At 50.0% G+C, this 18,239-nt stretch overlaps 1 protein-coding gene and 1 pseudogene across 1 annotated transcript in view; one reads left to right on the top strand and one right to left on the bottom strand.

Moving 5' to 3' along the window:
• The window catches only part of LOC149470503 (uncharacterized), a 322,485-nt pseudogene that overhangs the window by 154,849 nt on the left and 149,397 nt on the right, over positions 1–18,239 (bottom strand).
• Positions 15,261–18,239, top strand: part of LOC149470505 (uncharacterized) — a 47,125-nt gene continuing 44,146 nt past the window's right edge. The window contains 4 exon segments of the mRNA XM_089663238.1: positions 15,261–15,411; positions 15,526–15,759; positions 15,857–15,954; positions 16,061–16,202. Coding sequence (XP_089519364.1) covers positions 15,582–15,759; positions 15,857–15,954; positions 16,061–16,202 — 418 coding nt within the window. The 5' untranslated portion in view covers positions 15,261–15,411; positions 15,526–15,581.

Genomic DNA, 18,239 nt, shown 5'->3' with positions numbered 1-18,239 from the left:
AGTTCTGTGGCCCTGAGTAACAATTCTGTGTCTGTGCGAGTAACAATTCTGTGGCCCTAAGTAACAGTTCTGTGGCCCTCAGTAACAATTCTGTGTCTGTGCGAGTAACAATTCTGTGTCTGTGCGAGTAACAATTCTGTGGCCCTAAGTAAAGTTTCTGTGGCCCTAAGTAACAATTCTCTGGCACTCAGTAACAATTCTGTCTGTCCCTGAGTAACAATTCTCTGGCCCTAAGTAAAGTTTCTGTGGCCCTAAGTAACAATTCTCTGGCACTCAGTAACAATTCTGTCTGTCCCTGAGTAACAATTCTCTGGCACTCAGTAACAATTCTGTCTGTCCCTGAGTAACAATTCTGTGGCCCTAAGTAAAGTTTCTGTGGCCCTAAGTAACAATTCTCTGGCCCTAATAACGTTTCTGTGGCCCTAATAACGTTTCTGTGGCCCTAAGTAACAATTCTCTGGCACTCAGTAACAATTCTGTCTGTCCCTGAGTAACAATTCTCTGGCACTCAGTAACAATTCTGTCTGTCCCTGAGTAACAATTCTGTGGCCCTAATAACGTTTCTGTGGCCCTAAGTAACAATTCTCTGGCACTGAGTAACAATTCTGTCTGTCCCTGAGTATGAATTCTGTGGCCCTAACTAGCATTTCTTTGTCCCTAAATAACGATTCTGTGGCCCTCATTAACAAGTCTGTGTCCCTGAGTAATGGTTCTCTGTCCCTAAGTAACTTTTCTCTGTCCCCAAGTATCGTTTCTGTGGCCCTAACTCTGTCCCTGTCCCTAGTACAGAGCGGTCTGCCTCTGTTCAATAACTGCAGGCAAATGAAGAATTCCAAAATGGCCGCTATTTATAGCTCGACCATTACACAGTGCTGGCTGGCTGGCTGCTGATTAGCTGATGCGATCACATGTCGTTGAGGAATGCATTATGGGTCAGCGCGCCTTGTCTGCGCGCCTTCCCAGACATCCCCGCTCCGTCGCTGCACATGTCAGCCGCCATTTTCTGAAAAATTTCGATTCGCGCGTCCGAATTAGGCTATTTTTCGGATTCGGCACGAATCGAAATTTTTCCGATATTCGACTCGAATTCCACTTCGGATACTTCGATTCGCTCATCTCTAATCGTGATCCAAATACACCGGCAACAAGTGTCTCCATTGATGGTATATCAGAGCTGACAGCAGAAGTGGCTCCATCACCTGAGGTGGTGTCACAGAACTGCATGGCAGCTGACTATCCCTAGGAAGGTCAAGGTGGAGTCTACAAACTGGTGTCACATAGAGAGTGTTGTCCATTTATATGAGAACGTGAGGATCTGAGAAGGAGATATCTACACAAGGTAAAGGAGATCCAACAGGCACCTGGGTGGGGGAAGTTGGATCCAATGTTTTTGGATGGGCTGAGCTGGAACTTGGTGGGTTTGCTGCTTAAGCCTTTAGATGTTACTAATAGTTCTGATAGTAATTCTACACATTGCTGGGATTTCTCTCGCTGCCAGAGTGGAGTTGGCCTCCACTGAACAAGGCTCATTTTAGGCCTTCAGCCTGGACATAGTTACATAACTAATCTGATAGAAAGAAGACACAAGTCCATCCAATTCCACCAATAGAGGGGGGGAGGGGGCACACACATAGAAACCCTCCATATACACGATCCTATACCCACAGCTCACCCAGAGGAAGGAAAATCCAATCTGCTCAAACAAAGGAAAATCATTCCTTCCTGACCCCCCGAGAGGCAATCGGATATTCCCGGGATCACCTTCCCTATAAATGTTCTATCCAGTTATATTCTGTGTATCCAAGAAAGGATCCAGGACTTCTGTAACGCAATCCACCAAAAACACAGCAAGGGCAGCGAGGGGGGAGGGGGCTTAGATGTGCTGAAGCACCCCCATAGATCCCCCAGCACCCCCATATATCCCCCAGCACCCCCATAATTCCCCCAGCACCCCCATAGATCCCCCATGGTCACAGTCAGGTCTTGAATATCTCTTTTTGTGTATCAGTTGCCCAGAACTGGGAGTATTGTAGATCCCAGACAGGGGACTTTGTCCTGATGTGCGGAGGGATCCAGCGGCTCAGAACTGCAGACCCCGATGCTGTGGTTCTAGTTGTGGCTGCAGGGACCCCGGTGGATTGCTATCTCCCTGTGCCCAGAAGAAGTCCTCTGAGGTCCTCGGGGTGAAGTGGTCACACCGGGAGGAGGATTGCAGCTGCCGGCATCCTCCCCATATCACAATGATCAGCCGGAGATTCAGCAGCTATACAGCCACTCCATCCCTTCCACAATTGGAGGAAGGGGGTCCCCCCATCCCACTGTCCCCTTTCCTGGCCCCTCCCATCCCACCGGGGAGCCGGGACTCATCCAACTGGTGGCATCCTGAGCACTGAGCAGACACAAAGGAACTGACGTTGTCCCTCCTTCTCTGTGACATCAGAACCCGGAACCAACCAGGATTCCATCCCTTCCGCTTCTGCTTTGGTGACAACCTGTTAGTGGCTTGTCCAGCATGCCATCCAAGCCGTGTCACTTTTCTCTGATGCTTTGGAGGCCAGAGGAGAGGTCTAGGATCTCATAGAGGCCACACCTCTCCATAAAGAGGACCTGTCCCAGCCCATGATATCACCAGGTGAGCTGTTCATCCCGTGTCCTAGCAAGAGAGTTACCACCATCCAAAATAAAGGGGCGTGTTAGAGAGAAACCAATCCTAAAAGGAATGAGTGACTCCACCCCCTGTGCTCATACATGTAGGTCCCGCCCACACATGTACACAGTGATGTCTCCGCACTCACACATGTAGGTCCCGCCCACACATGTACACAGTGATGGTACCCGCACTCACACATGTAGGTCCCGCCCACACATGTACACAGTGATGTCCCCCCGCACTCACACATGTAGGTCCCGCCCACACGTACACAGTGATGGCCCCCCGCACTCACACATGTAGGTCCCGCCCACACATGTACACAGTGATGGCCCCCCGCACTCATGCATGTAGGTCCCACCCCCCACATGTAGGTCCCATCCACACATGTACACTAGGATGGCCCCCCTCACTCACACATGTAAGTCCCGCCCACACATGTACACAGAGATGACCCCCTGCACGCACACATGTAGGTCCCGCCCCCCAAATGTCAGGGGTCTCCAGGAACATCATGGTTCTATCAGCAGACCTCCTGTGTGACTCCAATCTGGGGCCCTGGAAAGGCGTTTCATGCGTGTCCTATGGAGATTTCATGGACGCACTTTGCGGGTGATCACAGGCGTGTGCAATGTGAAGGCGTGACATGTGTGTGCAGAAAATGGCGGATTATTCCATGTCAGTGTGACTAAAATCCAGAAAATAGAGATTTTCCGGAAAAGTGCGCCAATCCCGTGTGACATAAAACATTGCCACGCCCACCATTTTATTCTCTATGGTTCCTGCATAAAAACATGGAATCATGCCTGCCCCCCTAGGGGAGGGGTTATATGGGGGCGGGGCCAGTGGAAGCTCTGTGATTGGCTGTGGGGGGGGGGGTCGGTCTGCTCTGAGGACATTTTCCAGCTCTCGGGATGTTGGCTTTGCTCAGCTGTCTACACAATTCTGAAGAGGGGCAGTAATATAATGCAACAGAGGCTTTACCACCCCCCACTGCAGTCTGACCACAGAGCGGGGGCAGCACAGGATTCCCCCACTTCCCATAGACTTCTCTTATGTCCTCCGTTTTTGGTGCCTTTTCTGAAAGTTCACCAAAGATGCCGCATGCAGGACTGCGGGGGAGGGGGGGTCAGAAAACGCACCAAAAACTTGTGATGTCATAGAAGTCTATGGGGCACCGCGCGTACATTGGGCAGACCGCAGGGGGCAGTGTGAAAGCATTCCTATGTTTCTCCATGAAGGTCTAAGGGCCGGCTCACACTTGCTTTGCCCTCTGAAGAGTGATTTGGTTTTGGATCGCTCTTCAGAGGGCACATTACAGGCAGGGAGGTGTCATTATATGGCCTCCTCACCTTCTGCTTGAACCCCTTCAGCCCCGCCCTGGCCTACCACACCCGCCCCATTCCCTGGAATCGGTGACATTGGCTGGGCCCGCTGATAGTGACAGTGGTGTCATTCCTGCCGCCGCACATAGACCCCCCTGGCTGAAAGGGGGGAGCAGGTCCATGGAGGTATAAGTGTGGCTCAGCCTCGGGGTATTACCGCCCCCAATGAGCCCTGACTGTCCTGTCCCCATAATACAGCCTAGCCCATTCTCTGCTCTCCTCCCCCATCCCCCTCCCCCATACACTCTTCTCTTCTCCCGGACTGATCCCTCCATGTTTTCTCTGTTCTCATACATGGTACAATCTGATTGGACAATCTCTTCTAGAATGACGGAAACTGTGTAATATGAGGACAAAGCTCAGCCAATCATTGTCTTCGTATTCAATCTGGCCTGTCCTTGTCCAATCAGATTGTACTGTGTATGGTCCCCTCCCACCCCCCAGAGTCGCTTTGAAGCCTGAACACAGGTCCCTCCCATTCTGTCATCATTTCATTACCATCCCCTGCACCGAAATGGGGGGCGTCCAGCAGGTGGTACTGCTCGCCACAGGACATTCTTTCCTTCCAGTGACACCACCAACACAGGACATTTATTTCCTTCCAGTGACACCACCAACACAGGACATTTATTTCCTTCCAGTGACACCCCCAACATAGGACATTTATTTCCTTCCAGTGACCCCAACACAGGACATTTCTTTCCTTCCAGTGACACCACCAACACAGGACATTTATTTCCTTCCAGTGACACCACCAACACGGGACATTTCTTTCCTTCCAGTGACACCACCAACACGGGACATTTCTTTCCTTCCAGTGACACCTCCAACACGGGCCATTTCTTTCCTTCCAGTGACACCACCAACACGGGACATTTATTTCCTTCCAGTGACACCACCAACACGGGACATTTCTTTCCTTCCAGTGACACCACCAACACGGGACATTTATTTCCTTCCAGTGACACAAACACGGGACATTTCTTTCCTTCCAGTGACACCACCAACACGGGACACTTCTTTCCTTCCAGTGACACCACCAACACAGGACATTTCTTTCCTTCCAGTGACACCACCAACACAGGATATTTCTTTCCTTCCAGTGACACCACCAACACGGAACATTTCTTTCCTTCCAGTGACACCACCAACACAGGACATTTCTTTCCTTCCAGTGACACCACCAACACAGGACATTTCTTTCTGCTGATTGTCTCTCTGTGGAAACCAATCATTCTCATCCAGGACTCTCAGGGTCTTCTCTATGGAAGAAACAAATACAGAGAGAGGTGGGCTAAGAGAGAACTCCGCTTCTTTCAGTGTTTAGTCCCCGGTCACATAGGGTGTCACTCGGCATGCCATTTCCATGCTATGCTTCTTGCAGATCACAAGTCGCCCCCTACTGCCCACAATGACGGGTCATGTCGGGGGGTGTGACTTGGTGGGAGTCGCAGCGATTTCTAAAGTCGTCCCTGCACTACTATTGGTGGGATTGGCATAGACATCGGTGTCACTCCTGAAATCGGCATTTCCCCCGACTTGGAAATCGTACGACTTCACTGTAAGCTGGATGTGACTGGGGGGGTTAGAGGACAAAACCGGGAACTCCGCAAATGAGGCGTCCCACCATGATTAGTGACACCATCTTTCCTTCTTTCTCTTTCCCTCTCAATTCAATAAGCTTTATTGGCAGGAACAAATGACATTGTAGCATTGCCAAAGCAGTTTGTATGGGAAGAGGGGAAATATAAAGGGGGGGGGGTCCATGGGAAGGATTATGAAGTCCTCAGTGTTTCATGTCCCTCTCAGTCTGTGGCATGGTGTCACATGTGGTGCAGCTATTTCCCCCATTGGCTCCTCTTCTCCCAGTAGAATTTGGAGTTTCCTCCTTTCTTCTATAGAAGTGAAGTCCGGGATGAGAGCGGAGAGTCTCTGGCAGTAAGTGTCCCTCACTGATGAGTACTTGGGGCCCCGTACTGTCCTCCTCCCTCTCTCCCCCCAGGTCCAATAGGACGGCGGCAAATTCACAAAGTGCAGTGCGATTGGCCCATGAGCAGGAGGAAACCGGCTGTGGGAAGTCATGAGAAACGTGCAGTTCCTGGTGTGACCGGAGCCTGACCGGGAGAGTGATGGGAGATATGATCAAATACAATCTCATTACCTCCTCTGCTCACACTTCCAGCAACGTCTCCTCTATAATTCCTCCCACATGGAGCTTCCTGCCTGTGCCTGACATCACTTCCTGTGTGTGCCTGACATCACTTCCTGCCTGTGCCTGACATCACTTCTTGTCTGTGCCTGACATCACTTCCGGTCTGTGCCTGACCTTACTTCCCATCTGCGCCTGACCTCACTTCCTGTCTGTGCCTGACATCACTTCTTGTCTGTTCCTGACCTCACTTCCCCTCTGTGCCTGACATTGCTTCCTGTCTGCGCCTGACATCGCTTCCTGTCTGCGCCTGACATCGCTTCCTGTCTGTGCCTGACATCGCTTCCTGTCTGTGCCTGACATCGCTTCCTGTGTGCACCTGACATCCCTTCTTGTCTGTGCCTGACCTAACGTCCTGTCTGTGCCTGACATCCTTCCTGTCTGTCCCCCCATCACTTCTCAACTGCGCCTGACATCACTTCCCGTCTGTGCCTCACATTACTTCTTGTCTGTGACTGGCATCCTTCCTGTCTGTGCCCGACCTCACTTCCTGTCTGTGCCTTACATCCTTTCTTTCTGTGCCTCACATCACTTCCTGTACCTGACCTCACTTCCTGTCTGTGCTTGACATCCTTCCTTTCTGTCCCCGACCTCACTTCCTGTCTGTGCCTGACCTCACTTCCTATCTGTGTCTGACCTCACTTTCTGTCTGTACCTGACATCACTTCCTGTACCTGACTACACTTCCTGTCTGTGCCCCATATTGCTTTATGTCTGTATCTGACATCATTTCCTGTCTGTGCCTGAGCTCACTTTCCGCCTGTGCCTGACATCACTTCCCATCTGTGCCTGACATCACTTCCTGTCTGTGCCTGATATTGCTTCCCATCTGAGCCTTACCTCATTTCCTGTCTGTGCCTGACATCACTTCCTGTATGTGCCTGAGCTCACTTCCCATCTTTGCCTGACATCACTTCCCATCTGTGCCTGACATCACTTCCTGTCTCTGTATATGTGTGATCACCACCTTGTGGAGCTCAGAAGAACGACATCCTGAGAAATGTAAGAAAATGAAACCAAACTGTATGATGACAGCAAGATTTATTATCTACTTCAGCTCCAGAAAGTTTTACCCCCTTCATGACCAGGGAATTTTTTTTTGCTGTTCAGCACTGCACTACTTTAACTGACAATTGTGTGGTCATGCTACACTGTACACAAATTTCACTGATATAAATAGAGCTTTCTATTGGTGATATTTGATCACCACTGGGGGGGGGGGTTATTTTTTAATTTTGAAAACAAATGATATCTTCTACTTTGTTATAAAACATATCCCATAAAATCAGATTTCTTCATACATGTAGTACAACGTGTATTCTGCTCCGTGTCTTTGGTAGAAGCATAGCTGAATCCGTGGATATTGATTGGTTTGTGTGAAGTTATGGCGTCTACAAACTATGGGATATAGAATGGAATTTATGCAGCTTTTACGTCGCTGTTACTTTCTGACTGCCGATCACATTTCTTGAGGCAGTAAAATGCCCGGACCTTACAAACATCCCCAAATGTCCCCTTTATGGGAAGGATACATCCCAAGGTATGTGCTGAGAGGCATGTTGTGTCCATGGAACATTTACAGTTTTTGCCATAAGTTATTGGAAAATGAAAAACAAAATCTCTTTACACCAAGTTGTCATTTAATGAGCTATTTCTGGCACACGCCATGGGGAGATGTGGAATTACACCCCAAAACACATTCTGCTACTTCTCCCCAGTATGAGGACACCACAAGTGACAGACTTTCTGGCAGCCTTGCCACATACAGGTCCAAAAATCCAATGACCACCTTAAGGAGGCTTAGGCAACCATCTTAGGGTGCCAGGATGGGGGGGGGGGGGGTAAAATCTGAATCTCCAGTCACTTGCTGGGGATTCAGATTTTTAACAATGCTGCAGACGTGTTATTTCCCCCCCACACTGCCCACCGCTATACAGCCGGGAGTGTGAGGACTTTAGTAAATCTGAATGTCGGCTGTCATGTGGAAGTGATACAAGTGGCTGTGAAGTCGCCTATCATTCCCACCACTGAGATGTGCCCCTCCCCCTGACACCATGTGGGACAGCAGAGCCCGGTGCTGCCATGGTGGGTGTCACTGGGAAAGACAGAGGGAGCTCAGCGGACCTCCTATACACAGACCAGGACGTGACATGTACATTGGGGTGCCTACATAGGAACACAGTGATCCCCACACACGTTACATATCAGCGCACACGCCGGAGGGAGAGCAATGATTGGAGCACCAGTGCTCCTGTGTAACTCTATACTGATGACCTGGAGGGGCTATTAAAGCGTTCCAAGTGCACACAGTGTTACGGCTTGACATGTTGGGAATCCCATTTCCTCGGCACAACCTCATCTTTTATATTTCACCAGAAAATAGGTCATGAATTGCATTTATGTGCTCAGAAATAAACGTTACTATATTGTTCCTGAAATGTTGCCTTTCATAAACTGTTGTGCTAATATCATGTAACATAGAAAATGACAACTCCCAACATTGTATTATATAGGGTGTCTGCTATCAAAGAATACATCAGATTTGGGGTTTAGTGATCTTCAGGAATAAAATGATTTTTAAAAGGTGATAACCAAACCCGATCCCCAGGATGTATAGCCAATTCTCCCTTTCTCCTCCTGTCACAGAACCTTTTACTGTCCTCTTGGGCCTTAGCCATTGTCTCTTGTAGTAGCTTGTTATTGGTAGTGAAGAATTCTAAGGTGTCCTGGGCCGCCGGGACTGAGTTCTCAGGAACCAGGTCTGGCAAGAAGGTAGGGTGAAACCCATAATTGGCGAAAAACGGGGATTGGTTGGTGGCGGAATGATTCGCATTGTTATATGCGAATTCCGCCATTGGTAGAAGTGTCAGCCAGTCATCCTGCAGGAAAGATGTGTAGCATCTCAGGTATTGCTCAAGCGTTTGATTAGTTCGCTCTGTCTGCCCGTTTGTCTGGGGGTGATATGCTGACGAGAAAGATAACTTAATCGCCAGCCCCTCACATAATGCTTTCCAGAATCTGGAAGTAAACTGTACTCCACTGTCCGAGACAATCTCTTTTGGCACTCCGTGAAGCCTCACAATCTCTTCAATAAATACTTGGGCTGTTTCGGAAGCCGATGGTGTCTTGGCTAGTGGCAGAAAATGGGCCATTTCAGACAGGCGGTCCACAACCACAAAGATCACGGTGTGGTCTCGTGAGGGTGGCAAGTCAACAATAAAATCTAACGAGATCATACTCCAGGGTCGGTCAGGTATTGGCAGTGGTTTCAATAGGCCCCGGGCTTTGTCTCTGGTGGTTTTGTTTCGGTTACAGACGGGGCAAGATTTCACATATGCTTCACAGTCCTTGGCCATGTTTGGCCACCAAAATGTGCGTCGTGTCAGCTCTAACGTCTTATGTATCCCGAAGTGTCCTGCTAGGGGATGGTCATGACAAAACCCCAACACCAGGGATTGGACCTCCTTGGGTACCACGACCTGTTCCCCTCTCCAAAAGAGACCCTCCTTGTTCAGCAGGGAGACCCCAGGCAGGTCAGGAACCCGGTTGGATGCCGCCTGCAATTTAGACAGTAGTTCCGACTGTAGCAATAGAAAGCTACCTGCCGGCAGGATGGTGTCTGGCTGGGGCATCTCCCTAGGATCCTCGAACATCCGAGAAAGGGCATCAGGCTTAGTGTTCTTTGACCCAGGACAATATGTTATGTGAAGACTAAATCTCGCAAAAAACAGTGCCCATCTGGCCTGGCGTGGACGGAGGCGTTTGGCTGTTTTTAAATACTCCAGGTTTTTGTGGTCAGTATAGACCAGAATGGGGTGTAGGGCCCCCTCTAGCAGATAACGCCATTCCTCCAGAGCTGTCTTAATGGCTAGTAACTCCCTATCCCCAACATCGTAGTTCCTTTCAGAAGGGGAAAGCTTCCTGGAGAAAAAAGCCACTGGATGCATTAGCTCCTTGGCCCCTACCCTCTGTGACAGTACTGCTCCAACAGCCACTTCCGATGCGTTTACCTCTAGTATGTAGGGTAGGGATGCATCAGGGTGGCTCAGAATGGGAGCCGTTGTAAATAGTTTTTTCAATGCATCAAAATCTGCCTGTGCAGCTGGAGTCCATTGGAAACGAACTCCTACCTTGGTGAGCTGGGTAATGGGCGCTACCAAGCCTGAGAAGTTCTTTATGAACTTTCTATAAAAATTGGCGAACCCAATAAATCTCTGAACTCCCTTCTTATCCGTGGGGGCAGGCCATGCCAGGATAGCCGAGATTTTTTGTGGGTCCATAGCGATCCCCGTAGTGGAGATTATTAAACCAAGAAATGAAATGCTTTCCTGTTCAAAGCAGCATTTCTCGGCTTTCACATAAAGGCCATGCTGACGGAGACGTTCCAGCACACTCTTAACATGTCCCCGATGTGCTTCCAGGGAAGAGGAAAATATCAGAATATCGTCCAAGTAGACAATGACAAAGATATCCAGAAAGTCCCTGAAAATGTCATTGACAAAGTGCTGGAAGGTGCATTATTTTCCACTCGTCCCCCTCACGTATCCGAACCAAGTTATAGGCACCCCTGAGGTCCAACTTGGAGAAGATGGATGCCGTCCTCAATCTCTGAAATAATTCTGGGACCAAAGGAAGGGGGTAGCGGTTTTTGACAGTAATCTTATTGAGGTCTCTGTAATCCACACACGGTCTCAGGGATCCGTCCTTCTTTTCAACAAAGAAAATCCCTGCCCCGGCCGGGGATGTGGAAGGGCGGATAAATCCCTTCCGGAGGCTCTCGTCGATATATTCTCTTAAGGCCCCTAGTTCCCGCTCAGATAAGGGAAAAATGTGGCCAAAAGGAATCTCGGAGCCTGGGAGCAGATCGATGGGGCAATCATAGGCCCGATGTGGGGGAAGAACCTCTGCCCCCTGTGGACTAAACACGTCCAGGAATTTGTGGTAAGCTGCAGGTACCATTTGAGTTAACTCAGCCTCAGAGCTTACAGTTAACAAGGCCGGGGTATCTAGTGATGCCCTAGGTAGACAATGTTCCTGACAGTATAGTGAGTGGAACTGGATCGACCCGGACTTCCAGTCAATTTGGGGGTCGTGAGCTCGTAGCCAAGGGAGCCCCAGAATAACTGGAAATAGAGGGGACGCGATGGCGTCCAAGCGGAGAAACTCCTGGTGATAACCCGCCACCGTGGTATGTATAGGAGGGGTTTCCCGGTCTACCGTCCCCGATTTTATCTGAGACCCATCAGCCAGAAAAATATTCACCCTGTGTTCTTTGGTGAGCAACGGTATCTGGTGCTGGGTAGCGAAACCGAGATCGACAAAGCAACTACAGGCCCCGGAATCAATGATAGCCATCACCTGTGTGCTTCCTCTGGGAAGCCGAAAAGACACAGGTACAGCCAAGTGAGTGGGGTTGCCTGCACATACAGTAGATATATTAAAAGGAATAGGAGAGAACTTAGTCTTTCTCCGGACAGGAGCTCACCATATGACCCGCTGCTCCGCAGTAAAGACACAGGTTATTGGCTCGACGCCTCTGTCGTTCCTCAGTAGAAAGAGTAGGCCGCATCAGGCCGAGTTGCATAGGTTCGGCCCCCTCGGACGGTTCGGAGCTCCGACTGCCGACACTGACCCTTGGCATGACTATTACTCTGGGTATCATCCATGAAGTTCTCTGCCCCTGGCTGGACCTCTCCTGTCTCCTTTCCCGCAGTCGGCGATCAATCTGTATGGCCCGATCAATTAAACCTTCCAAGGAGTCTGGAATTTCTGTTTTTGCTAACTCGTCCTTCAGTGGTCCTGACATTCCCAACCGGAACTGGTGGCGTAAAGCTGCTTCATTCCACTGTGTGTCTCCACTCCATTGCCTGAACTCAGCGGCATAGTCCTCCGCTGCCCGGCGTCCCTGTTGTAATGAATAGAGAGCTGCTTCGGCCGAGTCGGCTCGATGTGGGTCATCGTACAGTTGTGCCATCGCCTTAAAGAATGTGGCGACAGTATTTAAATGTGGGTGGTGGGCCTCCATCAGGCGATGAGCCCATCCCTGGGGCTCCCCCTGCAGCATGGATATGACAAATCCTACCTTCACTGATTCGGAAGAGAAGGTCCGGTGTTGCAGGTCAAAGTACAGCTGGCAGGAATTTTGGAAGGCCCTGAATTTCCCTCGGTCCCCACTGAACCGCTCAGGGGTCGGTACTCTTGGCTCTGGCGGGGGGATGGTAAATGCTGCTCCAACTGCAGACCCCGCTGCACCCATGGTCGGAGGAGTACCCACTGGGCCTGGAGTTGTGGGTGTTGGTGCGGCCAGGCTCTGGACCTGTCCCTCCAGGTGCTTGTATCCCTCTTCCAGGGTCTTCACTGCCCGTGTGAGTGCCGCCAGATGTTGGCACATCTCTTCCCAGGGTGAAGGTCCTCCTCCAGACTCTGACATGGCCGTATGGTTCTGTCAGGGATCCCACTGCGGTAGCCTCTAGCACTCCACAGACTGGATTCCCCCAATGCGCGGAATCTAATCTCCGACCTGCTTGTTCACCAGGGCCCCTGATGGTGGGGATGGACTTGGAGCAGGCCGAGACCAGGTCGCGGCACCTGGGTTCACCCAGCTGGGGTAGAAGCACCGTTGGAGGTGTATAGCAGGTGAGAGTCTGATGTGAGGAGGTAACAGGAGCAGCGTCGGGCAGGCCGGGTCGGTAACAGTGGTGGCGGCATAGTACAAAATCAGCAGGCAGAGGGATAAACAGGTCACAAGCCGGGTTCGTTAACAGGAGGTCAGAACGTACAGGGTTAAGCAGGAGAATGGTCAGACAAGCCAGGGATCAGAGCAGGAGACGGACAGCAAAGCAGGGTCAGGTAAGGTCAGCTACAAACAATCTACTCACAGGAACTCAGGAACACAGATAAGACCATATGGCACTTGAACATTGCAAGAGCTGAGTTTAAATAGCCCGCCCGACTCCTGACAGGCGCTCCTGGGTCCTAGTGCTTGCCCTGCGCCGTCATTGATGACAGGCACGCCTGGGTCCTAGTGCCTCCCTGCCTGTACGTTTTGTCAGGATTCTACGCATATGCAGATTCAATCGCTGCCGCGATCTTCCCATTCCCTGACAGTCTCTCTCTCTGATGTGAAGGATGGGACATTCTGGGTAGTCTTTCTTGGTCTCTGATATGAAGGATGGGACATTCTGGGTAGTCTGTCTCTCTCTGATATGAAGGATGGGACATTCTGGGTAGTCTGTCTCTCTCCCTGATATGAAGGACGGGATATTCTGGGTAGACTGTCTCTCTCTGATATGAAGGACGGGACATTCTGGGTAGTCTGTCTCTCTCTCTGATATGAAGGATGGGACATTCTGGGTAGTCTGTCTCTCTCTGATATGAAGGACGGGACATTCTGGGTAGTCTTTCTCTCTCTGATATGAAGGACAGGCCATTCTGGGTAGTCTATCTAAGTCTTTGTTATGAAGGATGGGACATTCTGGGTAGTCTGTCTCTCTCCCTGATATGAAGGACGGGATATTCTGGGTAGACTGTCTCTCTCTGATATGAAGGACGGGACATTCTGGGTACTCTGTCTCTCTGTTATGAAGGACGGGACATTCTGGGTAGTCTGTCTCTCTCTGATATGAAGGACGGGACATTCTGGGTAGTCTGTCTCTCTGATATGAAGGACAAGACATTCTGGGTAGTCTGTCTCAGTCTCTGATATGGAGGACGGGACATTCTGGGTAGTTTGTCTCTCTCTCTCTCTGATATGAAGGACGGGACATTCTGGGTAGTCTGTCTCTCTCTCTGATATGAAGGACGGGACATTCTGGGTAGTCTGTCTCTCTCTCTGATATGAAGGACGGGACATTCTGGGTAGTCTGTCTCTCTGATATGAAGGACGGGACATTCTGGGTAGTCTGTCTCTCTCTGATATGAAGGACGGGACATTCTGGGTAGTCTGTCTCTCTCTCTGATATGAAGGATGGGACATTCTGGGTAGTCTGTCTCTCTATCTGATATGAAGGACGGGACATTCTGGGTAGTCTGTCTCTCTCTCTGATATGAAGGACGGGACATTCTGGGTAGTCTGTCTCTCTCTCTGATATAAGGGATGGGAGATTCTGGGTAGTTTGTGTCGGTCTCTGATAGGAAGGATGGGACATTCTGGGTAGTCTGTCTCGGTCTCTGATATGAAGGACTGAATATTCTGGATAGTCTTTCTCTCTCTCTGATATGAAGGACGGGACATTCTGGGTAGTCTGTCTCTCTGATATGAAGGACGGTACATTCTGGGTAGTCTGTCTCTCTGATATGAAGGACGGGACATTCTGGGTAGTCTGTCTCTCTGATATGAAGGACGGTACATTCTGGGTAGTCTGTCTCTCTCTCTGATATGAAGGATGGGACATTCTGGGTAGTCTGTCTCTCTCTCTGATATGAAGGACGGGACATTCTGGGTAGTCTGTCTCTCTGATATGAAGGACGGGACATTCTGGGTCGTCTGTCTCTCTGATATGAAGGATGGGACATTCTGGGTAGTCTGTCTCTCTCTGATATGAAGGATGGGACATTCTGGGTAGTCTGTCTCTCTCTCTGATATGAAGGATGGGACATTCTGGGTAGTCTGTCTCTCTCTCTGATATGAAGGATGGGACATTCTGGGTAGTCTGTCTCTCTCTGATATGAAGGACGGGACATTCTGGGTAGTCTGTCTCTCTCTCTGATATAAGGGATGGGAGATTCTGGGTAGTTTGTCTGATTTTGGGGGTCTCTGTTTTATTAGGTATCTTTTCTTTTTATCTTGTGTTCTGTGTCTTTAAGACTTTTCTATCTGTAGTAAAATATATTTTTTAAACAGTTGGTTGCATAAGAGTTGGTTTATTGTTTCTTACTTTTTTGTAGTTATTTTGGCTCCTCCCTGATATCTCTGTAAGGTAATACAGTGCAGGAATGGGTATTAGGGGACATTTCTCGGGGCTGCAGTTCCTCTGAACTCCACAAGATGGTGATCTCATTTCTGCTACCCAGACAGGACTTCTCTATGGAATACAGACAGAAAGTGATGTCAGGAACAGACAGGAAGTGATGTCAGGAACAGACAGGAAGTGATGTGGAATAAAGATAGGCTGTGCCATTTGGTGTGAATGAGATCGGAGACATTGCAGGAAATAGCAGCAGAGGAGGTAATAAGATGTTATGTTCTATTTACACCCAGTAACCCCCCGTCATGTCCGTCCTCTTCCTCCAGTCATGTCTGTCCTCTTCCTCCTTAGTCACGTGACGTCTTTTATCTCCAGTTGATGATGATACACATCAATATTTAGAAGGACACAAGGATATCTACAAAGACGTCATGATGGAGGACCACCAGAGAGGACACAAGGATCTCTACAAGGACGTTATGATGGAGGACCACCAGAGAGGACACAAGGACCTCTACAAGGACGTCATGATGGAGGACCACCAGAGAGGACACAAGGACCTCTACAAGGACGTCATGATGGACAATCAGCCGCCCCTCACATCACCGGGTAAGGAGAGAGCAGTACGGAGGATCCACCTAGATCCCCCATCATCTGATAAACACATAGAAACAATGGATTCAGTCAGTGTGTGTGTTTCCTACAGATGGATCCAGTCATGGGAACCCACCAGAGAGATGTCCCCGTCCTCTGTATTCCCGGGATTCCACACAGGAAGGTCACACCATCCCTCACCATTGCAAGGTTGGTGGGATGGAGCATCTAGAACATGGATTCATACAGACAATGTGTGGAGTTTCTGTGACCTTCTATCTTCCAGATGATATTTTCTCTCCTTCTCTTGATGTAGAGTGGAGATCCAATCGATATAGAATTTGAGGTGAAAGCAGAAGAAGAAGAGGCGTATGTGAGGGATGATCAGCAGTCTATGGAGGAGGATGGAATAACGGGGACATTTATAGAGGAGGACACTCCTACAGAGATCAGCACAGGTGGGTCATGAACACCAAATCCATTCCTCCACCCATACTGCTCACTGATTGGTCCAGAGTAGGGCGGGGGCGGGGTGATATCAGCCTGTAATACATCAGAAGAAACAATGCCGTCCCGATTGATCCGGTAAACGTATCTGGATTATATCTGCGACTCACTTCAATAAAAGATTGGATTGTAAACCTGAAATACTGGAACTCAGAAAAAATGGCGGCTGATTGGCGCATTACCGCCTACAAAGTGGTTCCTTCCATCCCATGCGGAGTCATGTGACCTACAAACGTTCAATGCCATGTTGTATGTATTAGATCACACGGGTCATAGAAAGGTTGTCATTCACATGGTGGACGTGCTGTAATCATAGAGGCCAGTGGAGGGAATGACAGAGGGGGGTGGAGAACACTGAATGGAGGTCAGTGGAGGGGTTGGCAGAGAGGGGTGGAGGTCAGTGGAGGGATTGGTAGAGAGGGGTGGAGGTCAGTGGAGGGAATGACAGAGGGGGGTGGAGGACACTGAATGGAAGCCAGTGGAGGGATTGGCAGAGAGGGGTGGAGGTCAGTGGAGGGATTGGTAGAGAGGGGTGGAGGGATTGGCAGAGAGGGGTGGAGGGATTGGCAGAGAGGGGTGGAGGTCAGTGGAGGGATTGGTAGAGAGGGGTGGAGGGATTGGCAGAGAGGGGTGGAGGTCAGTGGAGGGATTGGCAGAGAGGGGTGGAGGTCAGTGGAGGGATTGGCAGAGGGGGGTGGAGGTCAGTGGAGGGATTGGTAGAGAGGGGTGGAGGTCAGTGTAGGGATTGGCAGAGAGGGGTAGAGGACACTGAATGGAGGTCAGTGGAGGGATTGGCAGAGAGGGGTGGAGGTCAGTGGAGGGATTGGCAGAGAGGGGCGGCAGTCACTGATTGGTTGGTAAGGTGTATGAGTCTAGCAGCAGCATTCATAATAGAGTGAAGGGGGTGTGGCCTGTGTGACGGTAGACCAGTGAGGAGGGAGTTGCAGTAATGGAGGCGGGATATAACAAGGCGTGGATGAGTTGTTTGTGGTGTCATTGGTCAGGAAGGGGCGGAGTTTGGCGATGTTCCGGGGGTTGAGGCAGCAGGATTTAGCCGGTGATTGGATGTGGGGGCTGGAAGGAGGGGTCAGAGTCTAGGGTAACGCCCATCCCCCCCAACATGAGGGGCTTATTAGAGGCTCAGTGCGCTTCCTATAGGGGTGTATGAGACCTGCGTCCCGTATCACTGACCGTATACAACATAGTATATACTATATACCACCTAGAGCCCAAACATTTCCCTCACACTCGGGCTGCAGGCAGAACAACCAACGTTCCGGATTCCCATCTAAAGTCACTCAGCCAATCAGACTGTTACTGGCCACCGGAGGAAGTGAGCCGTGTCTCTGAAATCACCCAAAAGACTCCTTAGAATGGTTGCCTCGTCATATTCTAGATTGCCTCGTGCTCATCCGAGATGGAGCTGCATCTCATGCCTCTTCCCTTCTCGTGGATACCGCACCCTATGAAGACGCCGAGCGTGATGACGTCATATCCCGTTTCCCTGCATTCATCATTTTTCCATGATTTCATCCCTCGGAGGTAATAAATACAACATGGCATTGAAGGTTTGTAGGTCACATGACTCCGCATGGGATGGAATGAAGCACTTTGTAGGCGGTAATGCGCCAGTCAGCCGCCATTTGTTCTGTGTTCAGCCTGTAATCCCGGGTCACTTCCCTGAGCTGTGTTCCCCGTCCTGTATTCCTGGATTTCTCTCCCATAATCTTCCTTCTCTGTTATCTGCTGGCTGTGCCGGGTGGAGGGATATGTCTGGAGTGTCTCAGACCCAAGTCACTGAGTGCAGTCTCAGGAGATGGGAGGCAGCGGTGTGGGACCTACATAGTTACATAGTTAGTCTGGCTGAAAAAAGACATCCATCTAGTTGTACCATTAATAATAAAAGTTATAATCCGACACCCACAGCTGATCCACCAGAAGGCAAAACCCAGCAAAGCACGATCCGATCTCCTCCTGCAGGGGAAACA

This window comes from Staurois parvus, unplaced genomic scaffold (assembly GCF_062004578.1).
Source record: "Staurois parvus isolate SC_StPar_1 unplaced genomic scaffold, SC_StPar_1.0 ptg000041l, whole genome shotgun sequence".
Classification (NCBI taxonomy): domain Eukaryota; kingdom Metazoa; phylum Chordata; class Amphibia; order Anura; family Ranidae; genus Staurois; species Staurois parvus.
The sequence above is the reverse complement of the archived record's forward strand: the minus strand, read 5'-3'. Positions and strand labels throughout refer to the sequence as shown.